The sequence below is a fragment of the Pongo abelii genome, chromosome 3 (genome assembly GCF_028885655.2).
Source record: "Pongo abelii isolate AG06213 chromosome 3, NHGRI_mPonAbe1-v2.0_pri, whole genome shotgun sequence".
In the NCBI taxonomy this organism is placed as follows: Eukaryota; Metazoa; Chordata; class Mammalia; order Primates; family Hominidae; genus Pongo; species Pongo abelii.
In genome coordinates, this window is record NC_071988.2 from 60,597,866 (window position 1) to 60,624,211 (window position 26,346).

General features: G+C 43.5%; 2 protein-coding genes and 2 long non-coding RNA genes across 11 annotated transcripts in view; 1 reads left to right on the plus strand and 3 right to left on the minus strand.

Annotated features, from left to right (window-relative positions):
- The window catches only part of LOC103890417 (uncharacterized), a 30,220-nt gene extending 29,201 nt beyond the window's left edge, over positions 1-1,019 (minus strand). For 2 of the 7 annotated variants that reach the window (XR_008524513.1, XR_008524515.1), the window contains exon 1: positions 669-996. This is a non-coding gene — a long non-coding RNA (uncharacterized LOC103890417). Of the gene's footprint in view, positions 1-668 lie in introns of all 7 variants that reach the window. The other 5 variants (XR_008524514.2, XR_010139693.1, XR_008524519.1 and 2 more) reach the window with 4 other exon arrangements.
- Positions 1,020-1,282: 263 nt separating this feature from the next.
- On the plus strand, positions 1,283-13,705 carry LOC129058989 (uncharacterized). Its single transcript, XR_008524523.1, has 6 exons — positions 1,283-1,833; positions 1,933-2,009; positions 3,205-3,266; positions 11,941-12,119; positions 12,642-13,423; positions 13,573-13,705. It is a non-coding gene; the product is annotated as an uncharacterized LOC129058989 (long non-coding RNA).
- SPMAP2L (sperm microtubule associated protein 2 like) overlaps positions 12,603-26,346 on the minus strand; it is an 80,195-nt gene continuing 66,451 nt past the window's right edge. For both annotated transcript variants that reach the window (XM_024246082.3, XM_054553994.2), the window contains 3 exons: positions 20,639-20,770; positions 16,196-16,371; positions 12,603-14,090 (listed from right to left, as the gene is read on the minus strand). In XM_024246082.3, the coding sequence (XP_024101850.1) occupies positions 13,976-14,090; positions 16,196-16,371; positions 20,639-20,770 (423 nt within the window). In that variant the 3' untranslated portion in view covers positions 12,603-13,975. The remainder of the gene's footprint in view (positions 14,091-16,195; positions 16,372-20,638; positions 20,771-26,346) is intronic.
- LOC100452822 (glycine dehydrogenase (decarboxylating), mitochondrial-like) lies at positions 21,051-24,596 on the minus strand. Its single transcript, XM_063723812.1, is given in 3 exon segments — positions 21,051-22,122; positions 22,125-24,497; positions 24,500-24,596. Coding segments are annotated over 3 exon segments (3,057 nt in total). The 3' UTR covers positions 21,051-21,535.

The following is a 26,346-nucleotide window of genomic DNA, read 5'->3' on the forward strand; positions in this document are numbered from 1 at the left end:
AGCTGAGGAGCAATAGGCTGTACCACCTAGGTTTGTGAAAGTACACTCTATGATGTTCACAGAATGACAAAATCACCTAGTGACACATTTCTCAGAGCATATCCCTGTCATCAAGTGACACATGATGTATACATAGGGTTCCGTACTATTCGAGGTTTCAGGCTCCCCTCGGGGTCTTGGAAGGTATCCTCTGTGGACAAGCAGGGACTACTAAAATTAGCAATAATATATTGTATACCTACAAAATCTGTCAAGGGGGTAGATCTCTTGTTTCGTGTTCTTACCACAATAAATAAAATACAATAAATAACTATGTAGATTAACACAGGAACACGAACACAGGAAAATACAGACAGCTTGCAATGAACATCTGAGTTGGCAGATGAAGGCTAATAAAGGAAGATCTTAAAAAAGGAATGACTCCCACACCTTGGAATTATTCAGCAGAGAGTCTGAAGTTAGAGAGCCCCCGTGCGCCTCTTGTGTGAAAAGTCCTCACAACAGTCTATAGCCCTGGCTCCTGGCTATTTCTCTGACTGCCATCTGTCACTGTCCACTAGCTCACTTTGTTCCAGAGGGAAATGGAAAGAGAACTCAAGGATTTTGTCAATATTAAAGGGACATATAAAAGAAGCCATACGAGATCATACCTCTTATAAATTACTTACTTGGTGAACCCACACTGGTTCTTTGATACTTGCTACTCAAGGTGGTGGGGTCCACATGCCCAGCAAGCAGCCTGTTAGGAGCTGACTTGTGTCTCCACAAAATTCATGTGTTGAAGTCTTAACCCCCAGTATACCTCAGAATGTGACTGCATTTGGAGATAGGGCTTTTAAAGAAATAATTGAGTTAAAATGAGGTCATTAGGTGAGCCCTAATTCGATATGATTGATGTCCTTTAAAGAAGAGGAAATTTGGACACAGATGCACTAGCAGAGGGAAGACTAAATAAAGACACAGAGATTGCCAAGGACAGAGATCTCAGAAGAAAACAACCCCACCGACACCTTGATCTCAGATTTGCGGCCTCCAGAGCTGTGAGGTCATAAAGGTCTGTTGTTTAAGCCACCTGGACTATGACACTTTATGATGGCAGCCCTAGCAAACTAATCCATGACGCTAGCATCACCTGGGAGCTCCTTAGAAATGCTCACTCTCAAGCCCCAATTCAGATCTACTAGATCTCCAGGAGATGAAACCCCAGAACTTGTGTTTTAACAAGTCCTTTGAGTGATTCTTGTGCAGCTAAATTTTGAGCAGCACTCATCTGAGTGGTGGTTCTTGGCTGCACATTAGGGTCACCTGGGCAACTTTTGAAATGAGCCTCACCTTGAGATTTTGATTCACTTGGTCAAGGGTTGCCTGGTCAGGGGTTGTAAGGGTGGACTAGGCTTAAGTATTTATTTTGTTTGTTTGTTTGTTTGTTTTGAGATACAGTCTCACTTTCTAGCCTAGTCTGGAGTGCAGTGGCGCAATCTCACCTCACTGCAACCTCTGCCTCCTGGGTTCAAGCAATTCTCCTGCCTCAGCCTCCCCAGTAGCTGGGATTACGGGCATTCGCCACCATGCCCAGCTGGTTTTTGTATTTTTTAGTAGAGATGGGGTTTCGCCATGTTGACCAGACCGGTCTTGAACTCCTGACCTCAGGTGATCCACCCGCCTCGGCCTCCCAAAGTCCTGGGATTACAGGCGTGTCCCACTGTGCCCAGCCAACTTAAGTATTTTTTAAAGCTCCTCTGTTGACTGTAAGGTGCAGACAGGGTTGACAATCCCTGATTTAGTGCCTGCGGGCATAGCATAGAAACCTACAGAAGAAATGACTGATCGCAGGTACTTTGGGATAAAGTGAGGCAGTTTACTACCTCTCTAGCCTAAGGAGCTTCTTTAGTAATGTGTGCCTTCAAGAACAAACTGGATATTTTTCTCTAGAGGTAATGAAGCATTCTTCCTCCACCTGCAAATCCTCAGCTTCCTTCTGTGACTTGGGAAGCATCAACGCTGAGGAGGTAAAGGCATTGTCACAAATCAGAGCAGCCTGACCCACCAGATTGGGAGAGGAATTTAGGAATTCTGGATCTGGCAATGCTGTCCTTTTGCCTCATGTGGAACTGGGCATGTGCAATGCCCCTCTCAAATAGCATAAGGATGTACTGTGCTATTTCTCCTAAGGGGTTAGTAAAGCTTATATTCTAAGCTTCTGGGGCTCCTCATTTAGGATTTTATAAACATCCATGCTGAGGTGTAAATGCCTGATAAGGATTAATAAGGTACCTTTTCTGCCTGTGTTTGCATTTTAAAAAGAGGTAAACCTTTAGGTGGTGGGGAAACAACTCTGGAGGTAGAATTTTTATGTTAGCAAACTGGCAAGAGAGATAGGGTTTTGACAGAAAAAAATAGCAATGATAACAATCATTGAGTATATAACCTGTGCCATGCCTGTACTCAGAAGTGTTTCATCCATTGTCTCACTTAATCTTCACAAGCATGCTGGAGGCAAGATCAGAGAAAACTTTTTTTTTTTTCAGACGGATCTCGCTCTGTTGCTCAGGCTGGAGTTCAGTGGCACGATCTCAGCTCACTGCAACCTCTGCCTCCTGGGTTCAAGCTGTTCTCCTGCCTCAGCCTCTGGGGCAGCTGGGATTACAGTTGTGTGCCACCACTCCTGGTTAAATTTTGTGTTTTAGTAGAGATGAGGTTTCACCATGTTGGCCAGGCTGGTCTTGAACTCCTGACCTCAAGTGATCCACCCGGCTTGGCCTCTCAAGGTGCTGGGATTACAGATGTGAGCCACCACTCCCGGCCAAGATCAGAGAACTTGAATTTACCCCGTCCACCTCACAGTGTACTATGTACATGAACATGACTTATATTTTTCCACAGCCTTCACTACTTTAGGGAACTCTTCTCCAGGATTATGAAGTTGCAAATAACCTTTATTGTTACTATCCTGAAAGTATTCCACCAGTCTCATCAACTTTCCAAGGCTCTGTTGGAAATCCTTTCCTTATAGAGTCTATCAATCCCTTGCCCAATCCTATTCAAGCTGTCCCAATGAAAGATCAGTCCTAGACCAGACCCCTCGAATTCTTATAAATATCCTACATGGCCCTCTCCTTGACTAAATGCTACCAGGACTCCACTGAGACAGCAAGAGCCCTCTTACCTCAGTAAGCTGCAAACTCAGCTTTGCTTTGTCCACAGGCTATGTGGTGATGCCTTGAGGAGCCAGCACTGACAGGGCTATTCTTCTTTCCATTTTACAGGTGAGAAAATTGAAGCCTAGAGAGGTTAGTTAATTTATCCAAATACACAGATCAAGTAAGTGGTAGGTCCTGCGTTCAAATCCTTTCTCATTTCAGAATGTACAATTATAGTCACATGTCTACACTGCCTTCCCTGAACATCTGAAATCATATGATGCAGTCACTTGTTCTTTCCCCACCAATAGTCAACTATGTGGTAATAATCCCAGAGAAGCTGGAATTTGAAATGGCTTCCTGACTTAGGCCATGTTTTAAGTTTCCTGAAGCCAGGAGTGTGGTGTTTTCCAATGATCCAAGCTCTGGGACATTCCTGCCTGCTGAGATCATTACACAAAAAGAGGTTCGCTAGCTGAGGTCTGTTATTGCTTTTCTTTGATGTCTGCCTGCCTGAGTCACACTCACCCTTGCCTTGCCACAGAGCAGCTGCCCACCCACCACCATTATGTCCCTGGTATCTGCAGGGGGGAACAATGAAGTCTACAGCTTCTTCCTGCTCCCCACCATACCAAGCCACCTTTCTCCATACCCAGCCTGATGCCTGCCCTGTCTTGCAATCCTGCCCAGGGTGCCCAGCATCCTGGAAGTCCTAGCAGACCACACCTTGGTAATAGAGAGTAGGCAGGCAGGCAAATGCATGCAGCTGGTGGGTGGGGAAGGTACGTGGCAACCCCTCCCAGATGGAAAAGAAAAAGCAAAGCAAACTATAACAGAGTATGTGTCTTCAGGCTCCCTCCCCTTACTGCCTGTAACATGTCTCTGCTACCAAGGGTGGCCATGGGCCAACACCTCCTCAGACAGGCCCTTAGGAAGTAAAACCTTCTGGGAAGAAGGGGAAGAGTTATGTAAGGGAGAACAAAGGCTAACTACTGAAGACAGCTTGGGACCCTTATGGGCCTGGCTGTGATGAGATGGAGCAGGGACTCCACTTAGGGGCTTGCTGGGCACCCCAAGCATGGAAATAAAGGAAATATTTTGAGTCCCTTCAAAACGCCTGGGAAATACCAGGCACCTAGCTAGGCCCTGCAACCAGCAATTAAAAAGGTTAACGGGCCAGGCGTGGGGGCTCACTCCTGTAATCCCAGCACTTTGGGAGGCCGAGGTGGGCAGATCACTTGAGGTCAGGAGTTCGAGACGAGCCTGGCCAACATGCTGAAACCCCATCTCTACTAAAAATACAAAAATTAGCCGGGCGTGGTGGCACGCACCTGTAGCCCAGCTACTTGGGAGGCTGAGGTAGGAGAGTCGCTTGAACCTGGGCGGTGGAGATTGCAGTGAGCTGAGATCGCGCCACTGCAATCCAGCCTGGGTGACAGAGTGAGACTCTGTCTTGAAAAAAAAAAAGTAAACAATTCAGTAAGCAAGAAGATAATAATAACAACCTGGCCACCAGGGTGAAACCCTGTCTCTATTAAATACACAAAAATTAGCCAGGCGTGGTGGCTCACGCCTGTAGTCACTGAGGCATGAGAATAGCTTGAACCCGGGAAGCAGAGGTTGCAGTGAGGCAAGATCGCACCACTGCACTCCAGCCTGGGTAACAGAGTGAGACTCAGTCTCAAAAAAAAAAAAAAAAGAAAAAAAGAAATGTTTGAGTAAAAAATGTTTTAGTATATATTAACATGTCCATCTTTATACCAACAACGTCATAAAATGTAAGTTTTAATATTATTTTAAGGAAGAAATTAATTATCCAGGAAGGCAAAAGTGCCTTGGGTCCATGAAAGTCACAATGCAGGCTGTACCTGACATCTCCTTTCCAACGTCTCAAAGGCATCTTCTAATCTACGTGTCCAGAACTGAACACATGCTTCTCCACGCTCCTCTTCTGGTCCTCGCCCAGTGTCCCCTAAATCAGTGAAGGGCTCATTGTTGTGAAAATAAACAAAGACCACCCAAATGGGAGCATGCACAAGCTATTTATTTAGAGCTGGCTAAAGCAAGGGAGTCACCTGCATTTGACAGAAACTTAAAGGCAGTTAGGGGAGAGGGGAAGCTTTACAGCAGCAGGGGTGTGGGGAGGCTTTGGATATGCTCTGATTGGAGGCTGCTTGTGTGGGGAAGTTGAAGGGGGTTAACTAGAACTAGGGGGTCTTATGTGATTGGCTTAGGGAGCGTATTTGGCTTTCTCTGGTTGGTCCTGAGTTAGAAGTGGGGGCAAAAACATAGGCACCAATAAAGGACCATTGAGCAAATTCTGACCATTCTGGCATGATTGTTGCAGAGGCTGTGGTTTAGCTTCCTGGCATGGTCACTGCAGAGATTGTGAGGCAGAGTTCTGTTGCCATATGTGGCCTGGCTCTTGTTCATTTGTGTATTCTGAGGTTTAGCTTCCTGGCATGATTGCTGCAGAGGTTGTAAGGCAGAGTTCTGTTGCCATATGTGGCCTGGCTCTTGTTCATTTCTGTATTCTGACTCTCTTTTTCCTTTTTTAAAAAAATGTTTTAATTCCATAGGTTATTGGGGAACAGGTGGTATTTGGTTACATGAGTAAGTACTTTAGTGGTGATTTGTGAGATGTTGGTGCACCCATCTCCTGAGCAGTATACACTGAACCTGATTTGTAGTCTTTTATCCCTCACCCCCTTCCCACACTTTCCTCCCAAGTTCCCAAAGTCCATTGTATCATTCTTATGCCTTTGCATCCTCATAGCTTAGCTCCCACCTATGAGAACATACACTCTATTCCTGAGTTACTTCTTGGAAAAATAGTCTCCAATCCCATTCAGGTTGCTGCAAATGCCATTAATTCATCCCTTTTTATGGCTGAGTATTAATCCATCATATACATATACCAGTTTCTTTATCCACTCATTCATTGATGGGCATTTGGGTTGGTTCCACATTTTTGAAATTGCGAATTGTGCTGCTATAAATATGTGTGTGCAAGTATCTTTTTCACATAACGACTTCTTTTCCTCTGGGTAGATAACCAGTAGTGGGATTGCTGGATCAAATGATAGTTCTACTTTTAGTTTTCTAAGGGATCTCCACACTGTTTTCCACAGGGGTTATGCTAGTTTGCATTCCCATGAGCAGTGTAGAAGTGTTCCCTTTCCCTTTTCACTGCATCCATACAAACATCTGTTATTTTTTGATTATGGCCATTCTTTCAGGAGTAAGGTGGTATCACATTGTGGTTTTGATTTGCATTTCCCTGATCATTAGTGATGTCGAGCATTTTTTCATATGTTTGTTGGCCATTTGTATATCTTCCTTTGAGAATTGTCTATTCATATCCTTAGCCCACCTTTTAATGGGATTGTTTTTTTTTTTTTCTTACTGATTTGAGTTCGTTGTAGATTCTGGCTATTAGTCCTTTGTCAGATGTATAGATTGTGAAGATTTTATCCCACTCTATGGGTTGTCTGTTTACTCTGCTGACTGTTCCTTTTGCTGTACAAAAGCTCTTTAGTTTAATTAAGTCCCAGCTATTTATCTTTGTTTTTGTTGCATTTGCTTTGCTTCTGCGTTCTTGGTCACGAAATTTTTGCCTAAGCCAATGACTAGAAGGGTTTTTCTGATGTTACCTTCTATAATTTTTATAGTGTCAGGTCTTAGATTTAAGTCCTTGATCCATCTTGAGTTGATTTTTGTATAAGGTGAGAGATGAGGATCCAGTTTCATTCTTCTACATGTGGCTTGCCAATTATCCCAGGACCACTTGTTGAATAGGGTGTCCTTTCCCCACTTTGTGTTTTTGTTTGCTTTGCCAAGTTTCATTTGGCTGTAAGTATTTGGGTTTATTTCTGGGTTCTCTATATGTTCCTTTGGACTATGTGCCTATTTTTATAGCAGTACGATGCTGTTTGGTGACTATGGCCTTTTAGTAGTTTGAAATCAGATAATGTGATGCCTCCAGATTTGCTCTTTTTGCTTAGTCCTGCTTTGGGTATGCGGGCTCTTTTTTGGTTCCATATGAGTTTTAGGATTGTTTTTCTAATTCTGTGAAGAATGATGGTGGTATTTTAATGGGAATTGCATTAAATTTGTAGATTTCTTTTGGCTGTGTGGTCATTTTCACAATATTGACTCTACCCATCCCTAAGCATGGGATGTGTTTCCATTTGTTCGACTCTATCTCTCTCAGCCTGTTCAGGTTGCTCTAACAAAATACAATGAACTGAATAATTCACAAATGATAGAAATTTATTTCTCACAGTTCTACAGCCTGGGAAGTTCAAAGTCAAGACACTGGAAGATTCAATGCCAATTGATGGCTGCTTGCTCCTTCCAAGGTGGTACCTTTTTGCTGCATCTTCACATGGCTAAAAATAGAAAAAGGGATGAACTCCCTCAAGCTCTTTATTAAGGACACTAATCCCGTTGACGAGGGCATAGCCCTTATGACCTAATTATCGCCTAATGGCCCCACCTCTTAATACTGTTGCACTGGAAATTAAGTTTCAACACTAATTTTGGAAGGATGCAGACATTCAAATTACAGCATTTTGCCTCCAGTTCCCCCAAATTCATGTTTTTCTCACTTACAAAATACATTCTTTTCATTCCAATAGCCCCAAAAGTCTTAACTGAATCCAGCTTCAACTTTAAAGTTTAAGTCCAAAGTCTCACGTAAATATCATCTAAATCAGATATAAATGAACGATTACTTTGAGGCAAACTCCCCCTCCAGCTGTGAACCTGTGAAATCGAACAAGTTATGTGCTTTCAAATTACAATAGTGGCCAGGCACGGTGACTCATGCCTGTAATCCCAGCACTTTGGGAGGCCAAGGCAGGCGGATCACAAGGTCAGGAGTTCGAGACCAGCCTGGCCAACATGGTGAAACCCCGCCTCTACTAAAAATACAAAAATTAGTCTGGCGTGGTGGTGGGTGCCTGTAATCCCAGCTACTCGGGGGGCAGAGAAACACTTGAACCCGGGAGGTGGAGGTTGCAGTGAGCCAAGATCACGCCACTGCACTCCAGTCCGGGTGACAGAGCAAGACTCTGTCTCAAAAAAAAAAAAAGAAAGAAAGAAAGAAAAAAAGACAATAGTGATATCAGCATAGGATATACATTCTCATTCCAAAAGGGAGAGGTAGGAAAGAAAGGAGTAACAGGTCTCAAGTAAGTCCAAAACCCAACAAGGCAAACATTAAATATTAAGGCTTGAGAATGATCTTCTTTGACTCCATGTCCCATCTTCTGAACACACTAAGGTTCACCCAGGTGGGCTCACCCCCATGGCTTTGCTGGGCACAACCCATGGTCAGCAGGGTTTGGAGCCATGTGACTGTGGCTCTCCCAGGTTGATGTTGCATGTTGGTGGCTCTACCAACCTGGGGTCAGAAGGGTGGCCCTATTCTCATGGTTCCATTAGACACTGTCTTAGTGGGGACTCTCTGCCAACTATATTGTACCTGGGCCCACTGAAGCCATACCTGGGGTGGCTGAGGGGCACTGCACCAGAATTTGTGGAGCAGAAATGTGAGGCAATACTAGGAAGTGGGCCCCAAGGTCCCACAGATGCCCTGGGCTCCTGCTTTGAAATCATTCTGTCCTCAAGGGCCTGGCACTTTGGGCTTGTGATGGGAGTGGCAGCCTTGAAGATCTCCAAAATACCTTTGGGGTCATTCTTCCATTGTCTTGATTAATAGCATCTGACTTCCTTCTAGCCATACTAATCTCCTTATCAAACATTCTCTTGGTCACACTCTTGGTGTTCTCTCTCAACCATGCTTCTCATTCTTTACAACTTGACAAGGCTGAGAATTTTCCAAATCTTTAAGTTCTGTCTCTCTTTTAATTATAAATTCCATCTTTAATTCAATTCTCACTTCTCACATTTTATTACAAGCAGTCAAGAGAAGCCAAGCAGCTCCTTCAACACTTTGCTTAGAGATTTCTCCTGCAAATATCATATGAATACAATGTAACCAAGGTTTTTTTTTTTTCTTTTTGTCACTTATTAACTTACTTCTCTAGTTTCCACTGCCTTGTTCCTCATTTCCATCTGACACTTCACTAGAATGGCCTTTACTGTCCATATTTCTTTTCTTTCTTTTTTTTTTTTTTCTTAAGACAGGGTCTCACTCTGTTGCTTAGGTTAGAAAGCAGTGGCACAATCATGGCTCACTGCAACCTCAACTTCCCAGGCTCAAGTAATTCTCCTACCTTAGCCTCTAAGTAGCTGGAACTACAGGCAAGCACCACCATGCTTGGCTAGTTTTTTAAAAAACTTTTTTTTTTTTTTTTAATAAAAATGGGATCTCCCTATGTTGCCCAGGCTGGTCTTGGACTTCTGGGCTCAAGCTATCCTTCCACCTCAGTCCCTCAAAGTGCTGAGATTACAGCCGGGAGCCACCATGCCCAGGTTACTGTCCATATTTCTGCCAACTTTCTGGTTCATGACCACTTAAGTAATCTCTAAGAAGATTGAAGGTTTCTCTACAACTCTTCTGAGTTCTCACCAGAAATCGCCCTTAATGCTCCATTCACGGCAATACAGGCTTTTTCTAGCCTGCTCCTCTGAACTGTTCCAGTCTCTGTCCATTACCAGTTCCAAAGCTGTTTTTACATTTTTAGGTATTTGTTACACAGTACTCCACTCCTGGTACTAATTTTCTGCCTCAATTTTTTGGGCTACTATAACAAAACACCAAACACTGGCTAATTTATAACGAACAGAAATTTATTTCTCACAGTTGAGGCTGGGAAGTCCAAGATCAAGTTGCCAATAGATTTGGTATCTGGTAAGGGCTTGTTCTTTGCTTCCAAGATGGCACCTTCTTACTGCATCCTTCCATGGCAAAAAGAGAAAAGGGATGAACTCACTCCCTCAAGCCCTTTTACAAGGGCACTAATCCAATTTATTAGGGCAGAGTCCTTCTGATCCAATCACCTCCTGAAAGCCCCACCTCTTAATACTATTGCATTGAGGATTAAGTTTCAACATGAATTTTGGAAGGACACAAACATTCAAACCAGAGCACTCTCTATCCTGTTTCATAACCTAGAAATCCAGAAGTTATCTTGAATTCTTTCCTCTCTCATTCCCCATATATAACCCATCATCAAATCCCATAAATCCACCTTCTCAAATCTCTCTTGAGCCTGTCACTTCTTACCGTCTCCACCATGGTACCAACAAACTCTTTTCACCTTTCAAATGATGTACTAAATAACCTCCTAACTTGACCTGTCCACCTCCACTGCCTCCTTCCCAATTTATTTGTCAGAACCATTTCTTCAAAAGCCAACCCTGATCACATCATCCCTGTGCTTAAATTACTTCAATAGCTTCCCTTTGGTTTTATGATGAAGACTAAAATCCTTAACCTGTCCTCCAGTGCCGTACGTGGTCTGGTCTGGTTCCAATCCTTCAGCCTCCTCTTGCTCCACACAACCTCCTACTTCTTTCTGTTTGAGCCACACTAGCAATCTTTCAGTCCCTGATGCATCCTTCCATCTGCCTCAGGGGATTTACTGGAAGGCAGTTCTGGTATCAAAGGAATAGCCGATGCACCAGGGTAGGAGTCAGAACAGCTCCAGGGACACAGGTAGTAGGAGAAAAATAAAGTCTCATCAGGACACCTCTATGGGAAATATCAGCTCCATCACCCTTGCTTCACTATGCTTAAGATCCACAGTCCCAGAAGACAGTTCAATGGGTGTGGCTGACTTGGGTTACGTGTCCATACCTCGGCTAGGAAACCTTGAATAAAAATCCCCATAAAGCTTTGAACAACAAGGAGAAAGTAATTCTCCAAGAGCAAATGGGCAGTTCTTATCAGAAGGAGGAAGAATGAATTCAGAGTGATCCAAAAATCAACAAATGTCCACTTAACATGTGTTCCCACTACTTGGAATGCCTTGCTGTATCCTCTTTGGTTAGTTAGTCCTACTCAATTTTCAGTGTTGTACCCAGGTGAGTTAAGAAAACGCCACACTTTGAGACGAATTAAGAGTCCTTTATTAAGCCGGCGGCCAAAGAGACAGCTAATGCTCAAAATTCTCTCAGCCCCGAGGAAGGGGCTCGATTAACTTTTATACCTAGGTTTAGGAAGGGGAGGGGGACTCAAATGTAATAATTCTACAGAAGTAAAAACATGCAAGAATCAAAAGAATCAAAATGGTTACAGAGTGATAAACAACTTAAAAGACAAATGGTTACAAGAAGAGCAATGGTACCAGGTGCAAGGTTCTAAATCTTTTATTATAATTAGATATAGGGTCTATACCAGACACGAACTCAAGGTTTTATGTTGTTATCTCTTGGAGAAAATTCCTGGGAACTTCATACATTGTTGGTGTTGGTACCTTATCAGTTAATTGGGCTCCTTTGAAATGCTGAGGATGTGTTTACCCAGGCCAACTCCTCACGAAAGGGGGTTGGGTGAGGAGCCCTAGTGTCTTGTAAATTAAGGGGTCAGTTGGAGTTTGTCCGGCTTTCCTAGCTAGAGAGAGTCTTATTTACATGAAAAGCAAGGCTAGGTGATTTAAAGAGACAAGCAGGACAAAATTCAAAGTAACAAGTTGAAGTAAAAACAAAGTTAGGCATTTCATCAGCATCCAACCCAGTTGTTCCTTCATTAGAGAAGCCTTCTCTCACCTTCCCATGGGATCAAAGTTCTCTATTCTGTTATTTCGTAACACTATTTCATAGCACTTGCTAGTGTTGTAATTTTACATTTATTGGTGAATATTCTAATGAAATCATCTCTCCCAATAAGCTAAAGAGTCTGTGAGAGCAGAACCCATATCTGTTTGGTTCACTATGTTATCTCCGGTGCCAAGCACAGGGCCTGGAAAAGCAAAGACACTCAACAGACATTCATTTGATGTAAGAATCAAGGCATATTTTCTCCACTGATATGAATGATGCCACTGTACCCTTAGAAGGCTAGCACAGGTAAATTTCTTATTTTTAATTTCAATAGTTTTGGGGATACAGGTAGTTTTTGGTTACATAGATAAGTTATTTAGTGGTGATTTATGAGATTTTGGTGCACTCATCACCCAAGCAGTGTACACTGTACCCATTATGTAATCTTTTATTCCTCACCCCCCTACCAGCCTTCCCTCTGAGTCCCCAAAGTCCATTGTATCATTCTTACGCCTTTGCATCCTCACAACTTAGCTCCCACTTATAAGCGAGAACATACAATGTTTGGTTTTCCCATTCCTGAGTTACTTCACTTAGAATAATGCCTCCAACTCCATCCAAGTTGCTGCAAATGCCATTATTTTGTTTTGTTTTATGACTGAGTAGTATTCCATGGTGTACATATACCACATTCTCTTTATCCACTTGTTGGTTGATGGGCATTTAGGTTGGTTCCATATTTTTGCAATTGTGAATTGTGCTGCTTTAAACATGTGAAACACAGCTAAATTTCTTTTCTTTTCTTTTCTTTTCTTTTTTTTTTTTGAGATGGAGTCTCGCTATATCACCCGGGCTGGAGTGCAGTGGCGCAATCTCGGCTCACGGCAACCTCTGCCTCCTGGCTTCATGTGATTCTCCTGCCTCAGCCTCCTGAGTAGCTGGGATTACAGGCGTGTACCACCACACCAGGCTAATTTTTGTATTTTTAGTAGAGATGGGGTTTCACCATGTTGGTCAGGCTGGTCTTGAACCCCTGACCTCGTGATCCATCTGCCTCGGCCTCCCAAAGTGCTAGGATTACAGGCATGAGCCACTGTGCCCAGCCACAGCTAAATTTCTAAATAAAAATTTTTGTTTCAAATTCATACTTTCTTATATACATTTTATCATCTAATCTTTACAAGAATGCTGCAGGAACCCATTTTCTACATAAAGAAACTGCAGCACGGGGAATTAGGAAGTTTGTTTAAGATCACATACCTGGTAAATAATCCATGACAGAGACAAATTCAGGTTCTATCTGATTCCAAAACTCAAGTTCAAAACTACTATGTGGTATTACCCCTCTGTAACACAAAGACCTTAAAGGTAGAACTCATTCATCTGTAAAATTGGCTTTCAAGTAAGTTCATTTTCATGCAAATCTAGATATGCCCCATAAAAGTTAGTTTAATTTGTAAAATACTGATCTATAGAGAGAATAAAACTCTGGGCAGATGCAATTTTACAGAGAATTTTAATGCTTACCAAACATCTTGCTTTTTCTCTCATTCATGGTAAGTGACTCTGGCATGAGTAAAGGAACAGAGATTGGTGACATCGTCATTAAGGTAACCTGTTCCCTAAATTTCAATTATAAATTGTATTTATAGACTATAAAAAGTATTTCAATTTTTCCAAAAGAGCTTCACTTTTTCAGTGTTTTTTCTAAGTAATAAGGGGATGCTGAAATAACACAAAGAATGATTTCATTTCCCAGGACTTACTGGAGAAGGGACTGAGGCAGGATCAGCTACTGGGGAACATGGAACTCACTGGGAAAGGAAAAGCAAAACCCACAAATATAAGGAAGAGTGTTTCTTCAGGTCAGCTACAGCAATGAGGCAGCCAAGATGCTTGTGAGGAAACAGTAAGGATAACGAGGCAGTCTCTCATTTTCTCATTTATTGCATGCTGGAGTCCTCAAATCTGCTAAAGATTCAGCAACAGGTAACAGCAACAATTGCTATTTAATGATCGTGGTGGTTTTCCCTAAAGGTCTCATTTTGTGGGAGGGGAAGCAAGGGGTGAATGTAAACTGACAGTACCACAACAGGGAACTAAGTCATCTAATATGTGTCCTAGATACATAACCAGGGTCTGACTGTTGTGGCTTTCTGTATTTAACGTCTAAGAGGTTGTGACAACTCCCGGATCCTTTGAGAACACTGTGCTTTCAAAGCAGCTGGCTTGGTTTTAAAGACATCTGGATCATAATACACAATACGCACAGGAGCCCTGAAATAGGGGAAAAAGAAATCAACCTGAAATAAGATGAACAGAGAAGGTGACTAATGTTTCTCAAGCATCCACTGTATGTCATGTACTATGATATTATCCCATTTTATTTTCATGACCTCCACCACAGATGAGGAAATCAAGACTCAGTTAAATGAAGTTAAATGAATGAATTTATGGACAAATCCAGATTTGCATGTCTCTCAGATTCCAAAACCTTTTCTCTTTCCCCAGAAAGTAAATTCAGGAAGTTGCTTAGTCTTGAACTTGAGTTTTGGAATCAGACAGACCTGAGTTTGTATCCCCTATGTATCATTTACCATAACATAATTTGGCAATGTTAAAACAAGCCAGAGTATTCTCTGGTAGACTTAAGAAAATAAAATTTTTGAAGTTGGCCACTCTCAGCACCTTACCACCAAATAATAATTTTGTCACCAGGATAAAACCTTGATAATGCACTTGATCATATTCTTCTCTTTTCTTTATTTTTTATTTTATTGTATTATTCTTTTGAGACAGGGTTTCACTCTGTCATCCAGGCTGGAGTGCAGTGGTGCGATCTCTGCTCACTGCAACCTCCTCCTCCCAGGCTCAAGTGATTCTCCTACCTTGGCCTCTCGAATAGCTGGGACTACAGATGTGCACCACTATGCCCAGATAATTTTTTTGTATTTTTAGTAGAGATGGGTTTTCACCATGTTGCCCAGTCTGGTCTCAAACTCCTGGGCTCAAGTGATCTGCCTGCTTTGGCCTCCCAAACTGCTGGGATTACAGGTATGAGCCAACGCATCTGGCCTCTTCTCTTTAATGAACAGAGAATGAGCTTCATTTCATCTGATGGCAAATTCTTTTTTTTTAAAGGATAAACACATTATAGCATTTTAAACATGTCATTATATAAGACTAGCATATTTCCTTTTCCCTGGGCTCAAGACTTCCACAACTTTTTCTGCCTCTCCTAGGTTTTGCTATTGATGCTTTAAAAGAGGGATCAGATGTTATCCGTCAAGGTAACAAAATTAATTGAGGCTCGGGCAAGTTAAGAGGTCCTCCAAAAAATAAACAGAAATGAGAGGCAATGTTTTTCTTTGTTAATTATATATTCTTATCTATTTGAATTAGGCCAAACACGTACATGATGCAAAACATTGGAAACATACAAAAGCCTATTTACTGAAAAATAAGTCTTCCTCCTATCCCAGTGCCCTAGGCCCCCAAAGGCAACCATTATTACTAGCTTCTTGTATACCCTTCTGAGATACTATAGGCATATGCAAACAAATATATTGCCCATGTCTTTTCTTGCACAAATTGCAACATATTACATGCTGTGCTCTAGAACTTGTTTCACTTAATAATATATGTTAGATAAATAATTCCATACACATACTTATCAGACTGTCTCCTAGATCTTAAGTTTCTTTTTCTTTTTTCCTTTCTCTTTCTTAGAGCCAGGATCTTACTCTGTTGCCTGGGCTGGAGTGCAGTGTTATAGATCATAGCTCACTGTAACTTCAAACTCCTGGGATCAAGCAATGACTTCCTGCCTCAGCCTCCCAAGTTGCTAGAACTACAAGCACATGCCACCACACCTGGCTAATGTTTTGTATTTTTTTGAAGAGATGGGGTCTCACTTTGTTGCCTAGGCTGGTGTCAAACTCCTGGGCTCAAGCGATCTTCCCACCTCTGCCTCCCAGAGTGTTGGGATTACAGGTATGAGCCACCGTGCCTGGCCAATTTTTTTAAAGAATTTTTTGTAGAGACAGGGTCTCACTACGTTCCCCAGGGTGGTCTCCAACTCCCAGCCTCAAGCTATCCTCCCACCTTGGTCTCCCAAAGCACTAGGATTACAGGTGTGATCCACCTGCCCCATCCTAGATCTAAGTTGCAATACCTAGTCCACTAACCTTTTAACTGTAGCCTTATGTTTACGGTAAGAAGACCATAGATGTATCATAATAAATGTAATTCGTTAAGTAAGATGTTTTTGAAATTTTTTTCATATTTCTACAACTCTTTTCATTTGCCTTATTAGGTCAACTTTCTCCATCTCCCCAGAACCCCAGCCCTTCCTGTGCCACTTTAGCCTGAAATTGACATACCTCTTATTTGGATTAGCTAGTTCCTGAATCCTGGGCGATGCTTTGGAATGAGTAGCAGCATAAGATACTGGCCAGTGGGCATCACGGTCAGGTAGATAATCTTGATGAACAGACTTGAACTTCGCTAGAGCTATTGTTCGGGGGCTAGGTTTAGCTATCATGGCAGCAGGAGTTACCTATAGTGGAAACAAAGAGAAACAAAAATATATCCCAAATTTTGCATTTCTCTATGTCTACAGCTGTATCCCTACTTAAGTCACAATCATTTCTCTTCTGGATTACTGCAACAGACACGTAACCGGTCTCTCTGCTTCCATCCTTGCTCCTGTACAATGCGGCCTTCCATGACAGTTACTGAGGGAGAGAATGAACATGTAATGAGTGTGTTCTGTGAGCCAGACAGTGTTCTAAGCTTTACCTAAATCATTCCCACTTAATCATCACAACAACTTCATGAGCTAAGTACTTTCTAAAGCCCAAATCAGATCATATCGCCACCAGGCTTTAAAACCATCCTGGGCCAGGTGCATTGGCTGATACCTGTAATCCTAGCACTTTGGGAGGCCAAGGTGGGCGGATCACGAAGTCAGGAGTCTGAGACCAGCCTGACCAACATGGTGAAACCCCGTCTGTACTAAAAATACAAAAATTAGCTGGGTGTGGTGGCGCATGCCTGTAATCCCAGCTACTCAGGAGGCTGAGGCAGAAGAATCACCTGAACCAGGGAGTCGGAGGTTGCAGTGAGCCAAGATCATACCACGGCACTCCAGCCTGGCAACAGAGTGAGACTCTGTCTCAAATAAATAAATAAATAAATAAATAAATAAATCCATCCTATTGTTTCCCATCTTGCTAATAATAATACTTAGGCTCAGCCAAGCACAATGGCTTGTGCCTATAATCAATCCCAGCACTTTGGGAGGCTGAGGTGAGCAGATCATTTGAGCCCAGGAGTTCAAGACTAGCCTGGACAAAATAGCAAAACCGCATCTCTACAAAAAAGAAAAAAACATTAGCTGGTTTACATTCCCACCAACAGTGTAAAAGCATTCCTATTTCTCCACAGCCTTGCCAGCATCTGTTGTTTCCTGACTTTTTAATAATCACCATTCTGAATGGTGTGAGACGGTATCTCATTGTGGTTTTGATTTGCATCTCTCTAATGATGAGTGATGTTGAGTTTTATTTTCATATGTTTGTTGGCCACATAAATGTCTTCTTTGAGAAGTGTCTGCAGCACTATTCACAATAGCAAATACCTGGAACCAATCCAAATGCTCATCAATGATAGACTGGATAAAGAAAATGTGGTACATACACACCATGGAATACTATGCAGCCATAAAAAAGAATGAGATCATATCTTTTGCAAGGATATGGATGGAGCTGGAAGCCATCATCCTCAGCAAACTAACACAGGAACAGAAAACCAAACACTGCATGTTTTCACTCATAAGTAGGAGTTGAACAATGAGAAAGCATGGACACAGAGACGGGAACAACACACACCAGGGCCTGTCAGGGGCAGGGGCTGTGTAAGGGGAGGGAGAGCATTAGGACAAATAGCTAATGCATATGGGGTTTAAAATCTAGGTGACAGGTTGATAGGTGCAGCAAACCACCATGGCACATATACACCTATGTAACAAATCTGCACATTCCGCACATGTATCCCGGAACTTAAAGTGAAAAAAATTAAAAATAATAATAATAATAATTTTGAGCAAAAAAAATTAGCTGGGCATGGTGGTGCATGTCTGTGGTCACAGCTACTCAGAAGGCTGAAGTGGGAGGATCACTTGAGCCCAGGGAGGTTGAGGCTACAATAAGCTGTGATAGCACCACTGCTCTCCAGCCTGGGTGAGAGAGTGAGATCCTGTTTCAAAATAATAATAATAATTATATACATATATATATACACACACTTAGTGTATTCTATTTTCATACTGCTATGAAGAAATATCTGAGATGGGGTAATTTATTAAGAAAAAGAGGTTTAATGGAATCACAATTCCATTGGGGAGTGGCTGGGGAGGCCTCACCATCATGGCAGAAGGCAAAGGAGGAGCAAAGGCACATCTTACATGGTGGTGGGCAAGAGAGTGTGAGAGCCCAGCGAAGGGGGAAGCCCCTTATAAAACCATCAGATCTCATGAGAACTCACTCACTATCAGGAGAACAGCATGGGGGAAACCACCCCCATGATTCAATTAACTCCACCTGGTCCTTCCCTTGACATGTGGGATTATTACAATTCAAGGTGAGATTTGAGTGGGGACACAGAGCCAAACCCTATCACTTAGGCTCCTTCTGTGGTCTACAAGGCCCTATGTGATCTGCCTGCTGCCGCACCCCTCTGACCTCATCTTCCTCCCCTCCTCCCCTTGATCCCTGTGATTCCAGCCACACAGAGCTCCTGGACCAGCTCCTTCCCTCTCAGGACCTTTGCACTTGCTAGTTCTCCTTGAAAAAAAACTTCCCTCAGCCTTGGCTTGGCTTCCTCTCCCTCACTCAAGTCTCTAGACTCACATATTACATTCTTCAAGGAGGTCTTCCCTGACCAGCCAAGACAAGTCAGCCTAATTACCTTCTTCTGCAGGACTTACTTAATCTTCTTCATAGCATATGTCAACACCCACATTAGCTCATTTATCACTTTGTTTATTATTGTCTGTATTTCTCCCCATTAGAATATAAGCTGCTCAAGGGGAATTACTTGTTTGCTAAAAGCTAAAATTGGCTCTGGCACATAGTTGGTGCTGAATAAACATATATTGACTGACTCCTTTTGGTATTACTTTAAAAACCATATCTACCAGATTGCCTTTCTGTTATGTTGCTTTATTGGTAAAATATCTAGGATGACATCTACTACTCTCTTTTAAATGTTCACTCAAAAGAATTAGAGTGGGGCTAGCCATGATGGCTCACACCTATAATCCTAGCACTTTGGGAGGTTGAGGCACAAGGATCACTTGAGCTCAGGGGTTCCAGACCAGCCTGGGCAATATAGTGAGACCCCTGTCTCTACAAAAAAATTTTAAAAACTTGGGGGTGGTGGCACATGCCTGTAGTTCCAGCTGCTCAGGTGGCTGAGGTGGGAGGATCACTTAAGCCCAGAAGGTTGAGGCTGCAGTGAGCCATGATCGTGCTGCTGCACTCCAGCCTGGGTGACAGAGCAAGACAGTGTCAAAAAAAAAAAACAAAACACCACCACCACAAAAAACAAACAAAAGAATTAGGGTGGACAGCTAACACCACTCTCAGTAGTCTTGAAAGTGTTCTGCACTGCACTGGTGCAGATTTGTTTCGGGTTCTAAGACTATGATTTTCTGCAGTGGTATTCCTTTTTTCTAAAGACCTTAAAAAATAAAATAAACCCAAACAATCCTAGCAATTAAGGAAAGATCTGCATTACTTCCATTTTTACATATCAAAAAACTGAGAATAAAGTCATTTGCCTGACAGTCACAAGTCACTTCAGTAAACTTAAGACACTCGTCCAAAGGTTTCTGATTCCCAGAATGGTTTTCTTTCCTAATAGAATTCCATATGAAATCCTCAGTTTCCTTGAAACAGGGTGAAACTGGTCCCACCTCTTTTGGCAACACGATCATTAGATATTTTTTGAAAACCCAACTGGAATAGGGCACCAAGTTGGCACTGCAATTGATGGTGGGGAATGTCAAGGATGAAGAGGGAGGGAAGCCATCAGAGGTTCCAGGCTCTGTGCTGAGTGCCATGACTTACCTGTTATTGCTCAACACAGCAGACCACTCAGTGAGGACGGCTATCTCCAGAATTCTCTAGCTCACCTTGCTCCACCCAACTTCAAGTGCATCCCAGCTTTAGTACTTTAGCATGTACTCTTCCCTTTACTGGAATATTCTTCTAGATCTTCACTTGGTTGACTCCTTATCAGTCAGGTTTCAGCTCAAATGTTCCTTCCTTAGAGAGGCCTTCACTGACTACCATAGGCAAAGTATCTTACCACCCCACCCCACAGTCATTCATTTTCTGTGTTATTTTCTTCATAGCATTTAGCATGGTCTGACATTATCTGTTGACTAATTTATTGTTTGTCTCCCCTGATTAGCATAGAGCTCCAAGTTGTTCACTGGGATCACTGCCTGGCTCACAGTGGGCATCCAAATATTTGTTGAATGAATAAGGCTCAGGAAGTTTGTCCCAACGTCATAGAGCTTGTAGTGACGAGGCTGCGATTTGAATCCAGCTCCAAAACTGAACTCCAAAGCCCATGCTCTTGGTGCTCTACTCTTTTCCCTCTCTCCCTATCATGTAGCTAGTCTCTCTTCCTGCCACAGACCACTCTTCCCAGATTCTCTTTTCCAGTGACTTTGGGCTATGCCCTGTAGAGGCAAAATAGCACCCTAGGAGCAGCCAAAAAGTGAGCTGAAGAATACCAAGGTAGTGATGGCTTACAGGACGGATGGGCAGTTCACTTCTTTGTCTTTCATAGCACAGACCCTCTAACTTGATCCTTGGGTGGGCGAGCTCTACAATTCTTGGAGTTGCAATCGCACTCAGGGTAGAAAGTGAAATCTTGGTTTGCATCTAGGGGAGAAAAATAAAACAGTACTTGTAAGCATCAAATAATAAACACCATCTAGTTCAAGATTACAAAGTATAATTTGACCTCTGGGCCAGACTCTCAACACTCCAGCAGAAAGGGTGGGAATCTTGCAGTAACCTATAATCACAGCTGGAAGGATCAATTTCTATCTTTCTCAAACTAGATTGCATGGATTCCAACGTAGCTTTTCTTTTTTTTTTTTCCAATCAAAATGTTTTTATTAGAATACTAATAAATGCAGATAAAAGAAAACCTCACACAGAAAAAGAGGAAAACACTCAGAAATGTGATTATAGATTAGGCATATTGAAGGAAAAAGAGTTCTTCAGGGTATACAAAATGTAAACATTTGCCCTGGGATTTCCCACAGATGGCACAGTCCACATGGACTCTTTTGGAACAAAAAAAATGTCTATTAGGTCTCCAGGATAGCCTCTATAACGTCTGCAAACTTGCCACATTAAAAGTTAAAGTTCCTAAAACTTTCTATGCAAAACACAAAATGGCTCCCAATCCAGGCAACTGGCACACGTGGAAGCAGAATACCAAAGCAAATCTGTCTTCCAACCATCAGCTTCGACTCCCTCCAGCTACTGTATTTACATTTACCTTGACAGAGATTACAGAGATATACACAGTATATAAAACTCCTACTTGAGGCTGGGGTGGGAGATGAAATCTTTCTTGCTTATCAAATGCTCTGGGGAGAGGCATCAAATCAGTCCTTTAAACTTAGGGAGAGAGGACTAAGAAGAGGCCCTCTTTTGTTCAGAAAATGGAGACTCATAAACTTCCATGGGTGGGCAGGTACAAACCAGGTGCTGATCTCCATATATGTCATCAATCCGGGCAATCATTGGCCAGAATTTGTTCTCTGGTTTCACGAAGGGGAGTGGGAATGCTGCCACCTCTCTGGAATAAGGTCGGTCCCAGTGGGAAGATGTAATGCAGGTCAGGGAGTGTGGAGACATCTTCAGCGGATTGACCCTGGGGTCGATGCGGCCCTCCTCAATGTCAGCAATTTCCTGCCGAATGCTGATCATGGCATCACAGAAACTGTCCAGCTCTGCCTTGTCCTCCGACTCAGTGGGCTCAACCATGAGGGTCCCTGCCACAGGCCAGGGCACGGTAGGGGCATGAAATCCATAATCCTGGAGTCTCTTGGCCACATCCACAGCCTCAATATTTGCAGACTTTTTGAAGGGTCTCGTGTCCAAAATAAATTCATGACCCACATAACCTCTTGCACCCCTGAAAAGAATTCTGTAGTGTTTTTCTAATCGCTTGGCCATGTAGTTGGCATTTAATATCGCAGTTTCTGTGGCTTGTTTAAGCCCTTGCCTCCCATCATCTTGATATAAGCCCAGGAAATGGGCAAGATGGAACTGGAGCCCCATGGGGCCTCACTGACTGTTCCCACAGGACAGGCATCCTCATTCCGCTTTAGTGAAATGATGGGATGATTGGCCAAAAATGGGGCAAGATGTTTCTTCACTCCGATGGGCCCCATGCCAGGACCACCTCCTCCGTGGGGAAAGCAGAAGGTCTTGTGAAGATTTAGGTGCGAGACATCAGACCCAAAGTCTCCAGGGTGACAGACTCCCACCTGAGCGTTCATATTTGCCCCATCTAGGTAGACCTGTCCTCCATGTTGATGGATGAGGTCACACATGTCACTGATGTTCTCTTCAAACACCCCATTGGTGGATGGGTATGTAATCATGATGGCTGCTAGGTTCTCCTTGTGCTTATCCACCATGGCCTTGAGGTGAACTGCATCAATATTCCCACATTTATCCACCTCCACAGGCTGAATCTTCATGCCTGCTATGTGGGCACTTGCTGGGTTGGTCCCATGTGCTGATTTTGGAATGAGGCAAACCGTTCTGTGCCTCTCTCCTTTCTGGTTTAAGTAGGCTCGGATAGTGGCCAGTCCAGCATATTCTCCCTGGGCTCCGCTGTTTGGCTGGAAACAGACCTGGTCATAACCTGTGAGTTCACACAAATCCTTCTCAAGCTCTCGGAAAAGCTGCTGATATCCTTGAGCTTGGTCCAGAGGCACAAAGGGGTGGATGTTTGCAAATTCTTTCCATGTCATAGGTGCGAGTTCAGACGAACTGTTCAGTTTCATGGTGCAGGATCCCAGTGGAATCATGCTGTGAACAAGGGAAATGTCTTTATTTTCCAGTTTCTTCATATACCGGAAAATATTTGTTTCAGAGTGGTAGCTGTTGAACACTTGATGGGTGAGGAACGGGCTGGTCCTCTTGAACACAGACCCTGGAATACCTCTGCACTCCTCTCCTATGCTTTCAGCAACCAGTTCTGCAGATGACTCACAACCAAAGATCCACAACAAATCGTCCAGATCTTTTTCATTGACTGTTTCATCAAGAGAAATACCAAGTGTGCCATCCTCAAAAAGCCGAAAATTGATCTGCCACTGAGCAGCCCTGCCCAAGACCTCCTTCACTGAGCAGCCACACTGAATCTTCAAGATATCAAAGAACAGGTCATGCTGGAGTTGATGCCCTGCTCACTTGAGACCTTCTGACAAAATCAAAGTGGCATTGTGTACCCTCCTAGCAATATGCTCCAGCCCATGGGAACCATGGTAGATTGCAAACATGGCTGCCATATTCACCAAGAGGGCCTGAGCTGTACAGATGTTGCTGGTAGCCTTGTCTCTCCGAATGTGTTGCTCCCTGGTTTGGAGAGCAAGACGATACACTTCTTTCCCAGTGGCATCTCTTGTTACCCCCACCATTCTTCCAGGCATCATTCTCACCAAGCTTTCTCAGACAGCAAAAAATGCTGCATGGGGTCCCCCATAGCCCAGTGGCACTCCAAATCTCTGGGAGCTTCCCAGGGCGATGTCTACCCCAAATTCTCCAGGTGGCCTCAAGATGCACAAAGCTAAAAGGTCAGTAGCACAGCAGGCCAGGCCCCCACTCTGATGAGCTCTCTCCACGAGTTCCATAAAGTCTTCCACCTTCCCCTCCGTGTCTGGGTCCTGGAACAACACTCCGCTGACATCTTTTCTACTGAAGTCCATTTCACAGGGTAACTTCAGCTCAATGAGGACTCCAGTATATTTGGCTCCAGTCTGGACAACAGCTATTGTCTGTGGGTGGCAACAGGGGTCAACAAAAAATTTCCTCCTCTTGTTGTGTCTGTAGCACAGCTGCAGTGCCTCTGCAGCTGCAGTCCCCTCATCCAGCAGGGATGCATTGGCCATGTCCAGGCCTGTGATGTCACACACCATGGTCTGGTAGTTGAGTAAACTCTCCAGTCTCCCCTGAGACACCTCAGGCTGGTATGGAGTATACTGGGTGATCCATTCTGAGTTCTCCAGTAAGTTCCGGAAAATCGTCTGTGGCACTGAGCAGTTACAATGGCCCATGCCAATATACGATCTCCAGATCTGGTTTTTGCTTGAAATGGCATGCAGAGTTGCAAGGATTTCATTTTCACAAACAGGGTCTTCCATTTTCAAGGGTCTTTTCAAACGGATGTTGGCAGGGACCGTCTTCTCGATCAATTCATCAATGCTCGCCAGCCCCAAGGTCTGCAGCATCTCTCTCTGGTCTTTGTCCCCAGGGCCGGTGTGCCTCCGAGCGAAGTCGTCTTGTCTGGGCAGAAGGCGCTCCAGGAGGCGCAAGGCCCCAGCCGCGGCGCTATCCCCGCCGCCACTGCTGCTGTCCCGGCCCGCGGCGCCCAGCACAGCCCCGATCCCCCAGCCAGGCGGCGGCCGCCCCCGACCCCGCGGCCCAGGCGCAGCCCCCACGCCCTGGCACAGGACTGCATGGCCGCGGCCACCGTCCCCTGCCCCGGCCTGCAAAGGTCAGCCGCGCTCTAGGCCCCTCTCCTGGCCTCGGTCCCCCAGGTGGCGGCTGCGTCCGGCCTGGAGCCCCTTTCGCTGGACCGCCGGCCGGACAGATGGATGGACGCTCGCGGGCAATGAATGGGCGCTGCGCTCAACCAAGACACCCGTGCAAAGTTGTGGCTCCCCAACGTAGCTTTTCAAGAACTTAACTGTTAAACGAAAGGCATTGAGGCAATAGCAAATAACTGATTCAGAGATAAATGGTAATGATAAACTCAGCCAAGAGGCCAGGCTCAGCCCCACCAAAAAAGAATGCTATAAAGCAGCGGTCCCCAACCTTTTGGACACCAGGGACCAGTTTCATGGAAGACAATTTTTCCATGGGCAGTGTTGGGAAAAGGATGGTTTAGGGATGAAACTGTTCCAACTTGGATAATCAGGCATTAAATTCTCATAAGGAGAGCACAACCTAGATCCTTTGCATGCACAGTTAACAATAGGGTTCACGCTCCTATGAGAATCTAATGCCACTGCTGATCTGACAGGAGATGGAACTCAGGTAGTAATGGTCACTCACCCTCCTGCTCACCTCCTACTGTGCTGCCTGATTCCTAACAGGCCACGGACCGGTATTGGTCCACAGCCTAGGGGTTGGGGATCCTTGCTATAAAGGGTGACTTAGCTTTGTTCGTAATTATTTTTGCCCTTTGGGAATGGGGGCTCATATTATCACAAATCACCATGCTTAAAGTGAATTTAAGTGTCTCTCTTCTCATTGGAATAGATAAGAAAAAGAAGCCAAAGCCAATAAGAAGAAAAGCAGAACCATACATCTCTCCACTAGACTCTCAAGTTATTTTTCACTATCTGAATTGTGGAAATTTGTCCAAATTACATGGTCTTCTATTTAAATTACTTGTATTCAAAATCAAAGCTTACCACAAAACTTTGAAGGAAAATATAATCAATAACTGGAAATAAAATGGGGCTTTAACTGTGGGTTAAAATTCCTTCCTGTGCTGTTTGATGATGATGATTATTATGATGATGATACTAACACTGACAGTGTTTCACATGTTTTATGTATTAGTCTTGTGTATTAGTCAAATTTTACATGTTTTGTGTATTAATCAAATTCCTTTTTGTGCTATTTAATTGATGATGAAGATCATGATCATGATACTAACACTGACAGTGTTTCACATGTTTTGTGTATTAGTCTATTCTTGCATTGCTATGAAGACCTACCTGAGACGGGGTAATTTGTAAAGTGAGGTCTTGTTGGCTCATGGTTCTGCAGGGTGTACAGGTGGCATGGCTGGGGAGGCCTCAGGAAATTTACAATCATAGTGGAAGGGCAAAGGGGAAGCACATCTTACATGGTGGGAACAGGAGACAGAGCAAAGGGGAAGGTGCTACACACTTTTAACAACCAAATCTCCTGAGAACTCACTTACTATCACAAGAACAGCAAGGAGGAAATCCACTCTCATGATCCAGTTACCTCCCACCAGACCTCTCCTCCAACACTGGGGATTATAATTCTACATGAGATTTGGATGGGGACACAAATCAAACCATAACATATTGAATCATTTATTCATCACCTCGGGTATCATTTTTATTTCTAATTCTCTCAGACAGCAAGAGATTGGTCTCTAAGACACCAAGGTATTGTGAGATTCATTAATTTATTTAAGTTTACATGGTAAGAGGTAGAGGTAACATTCA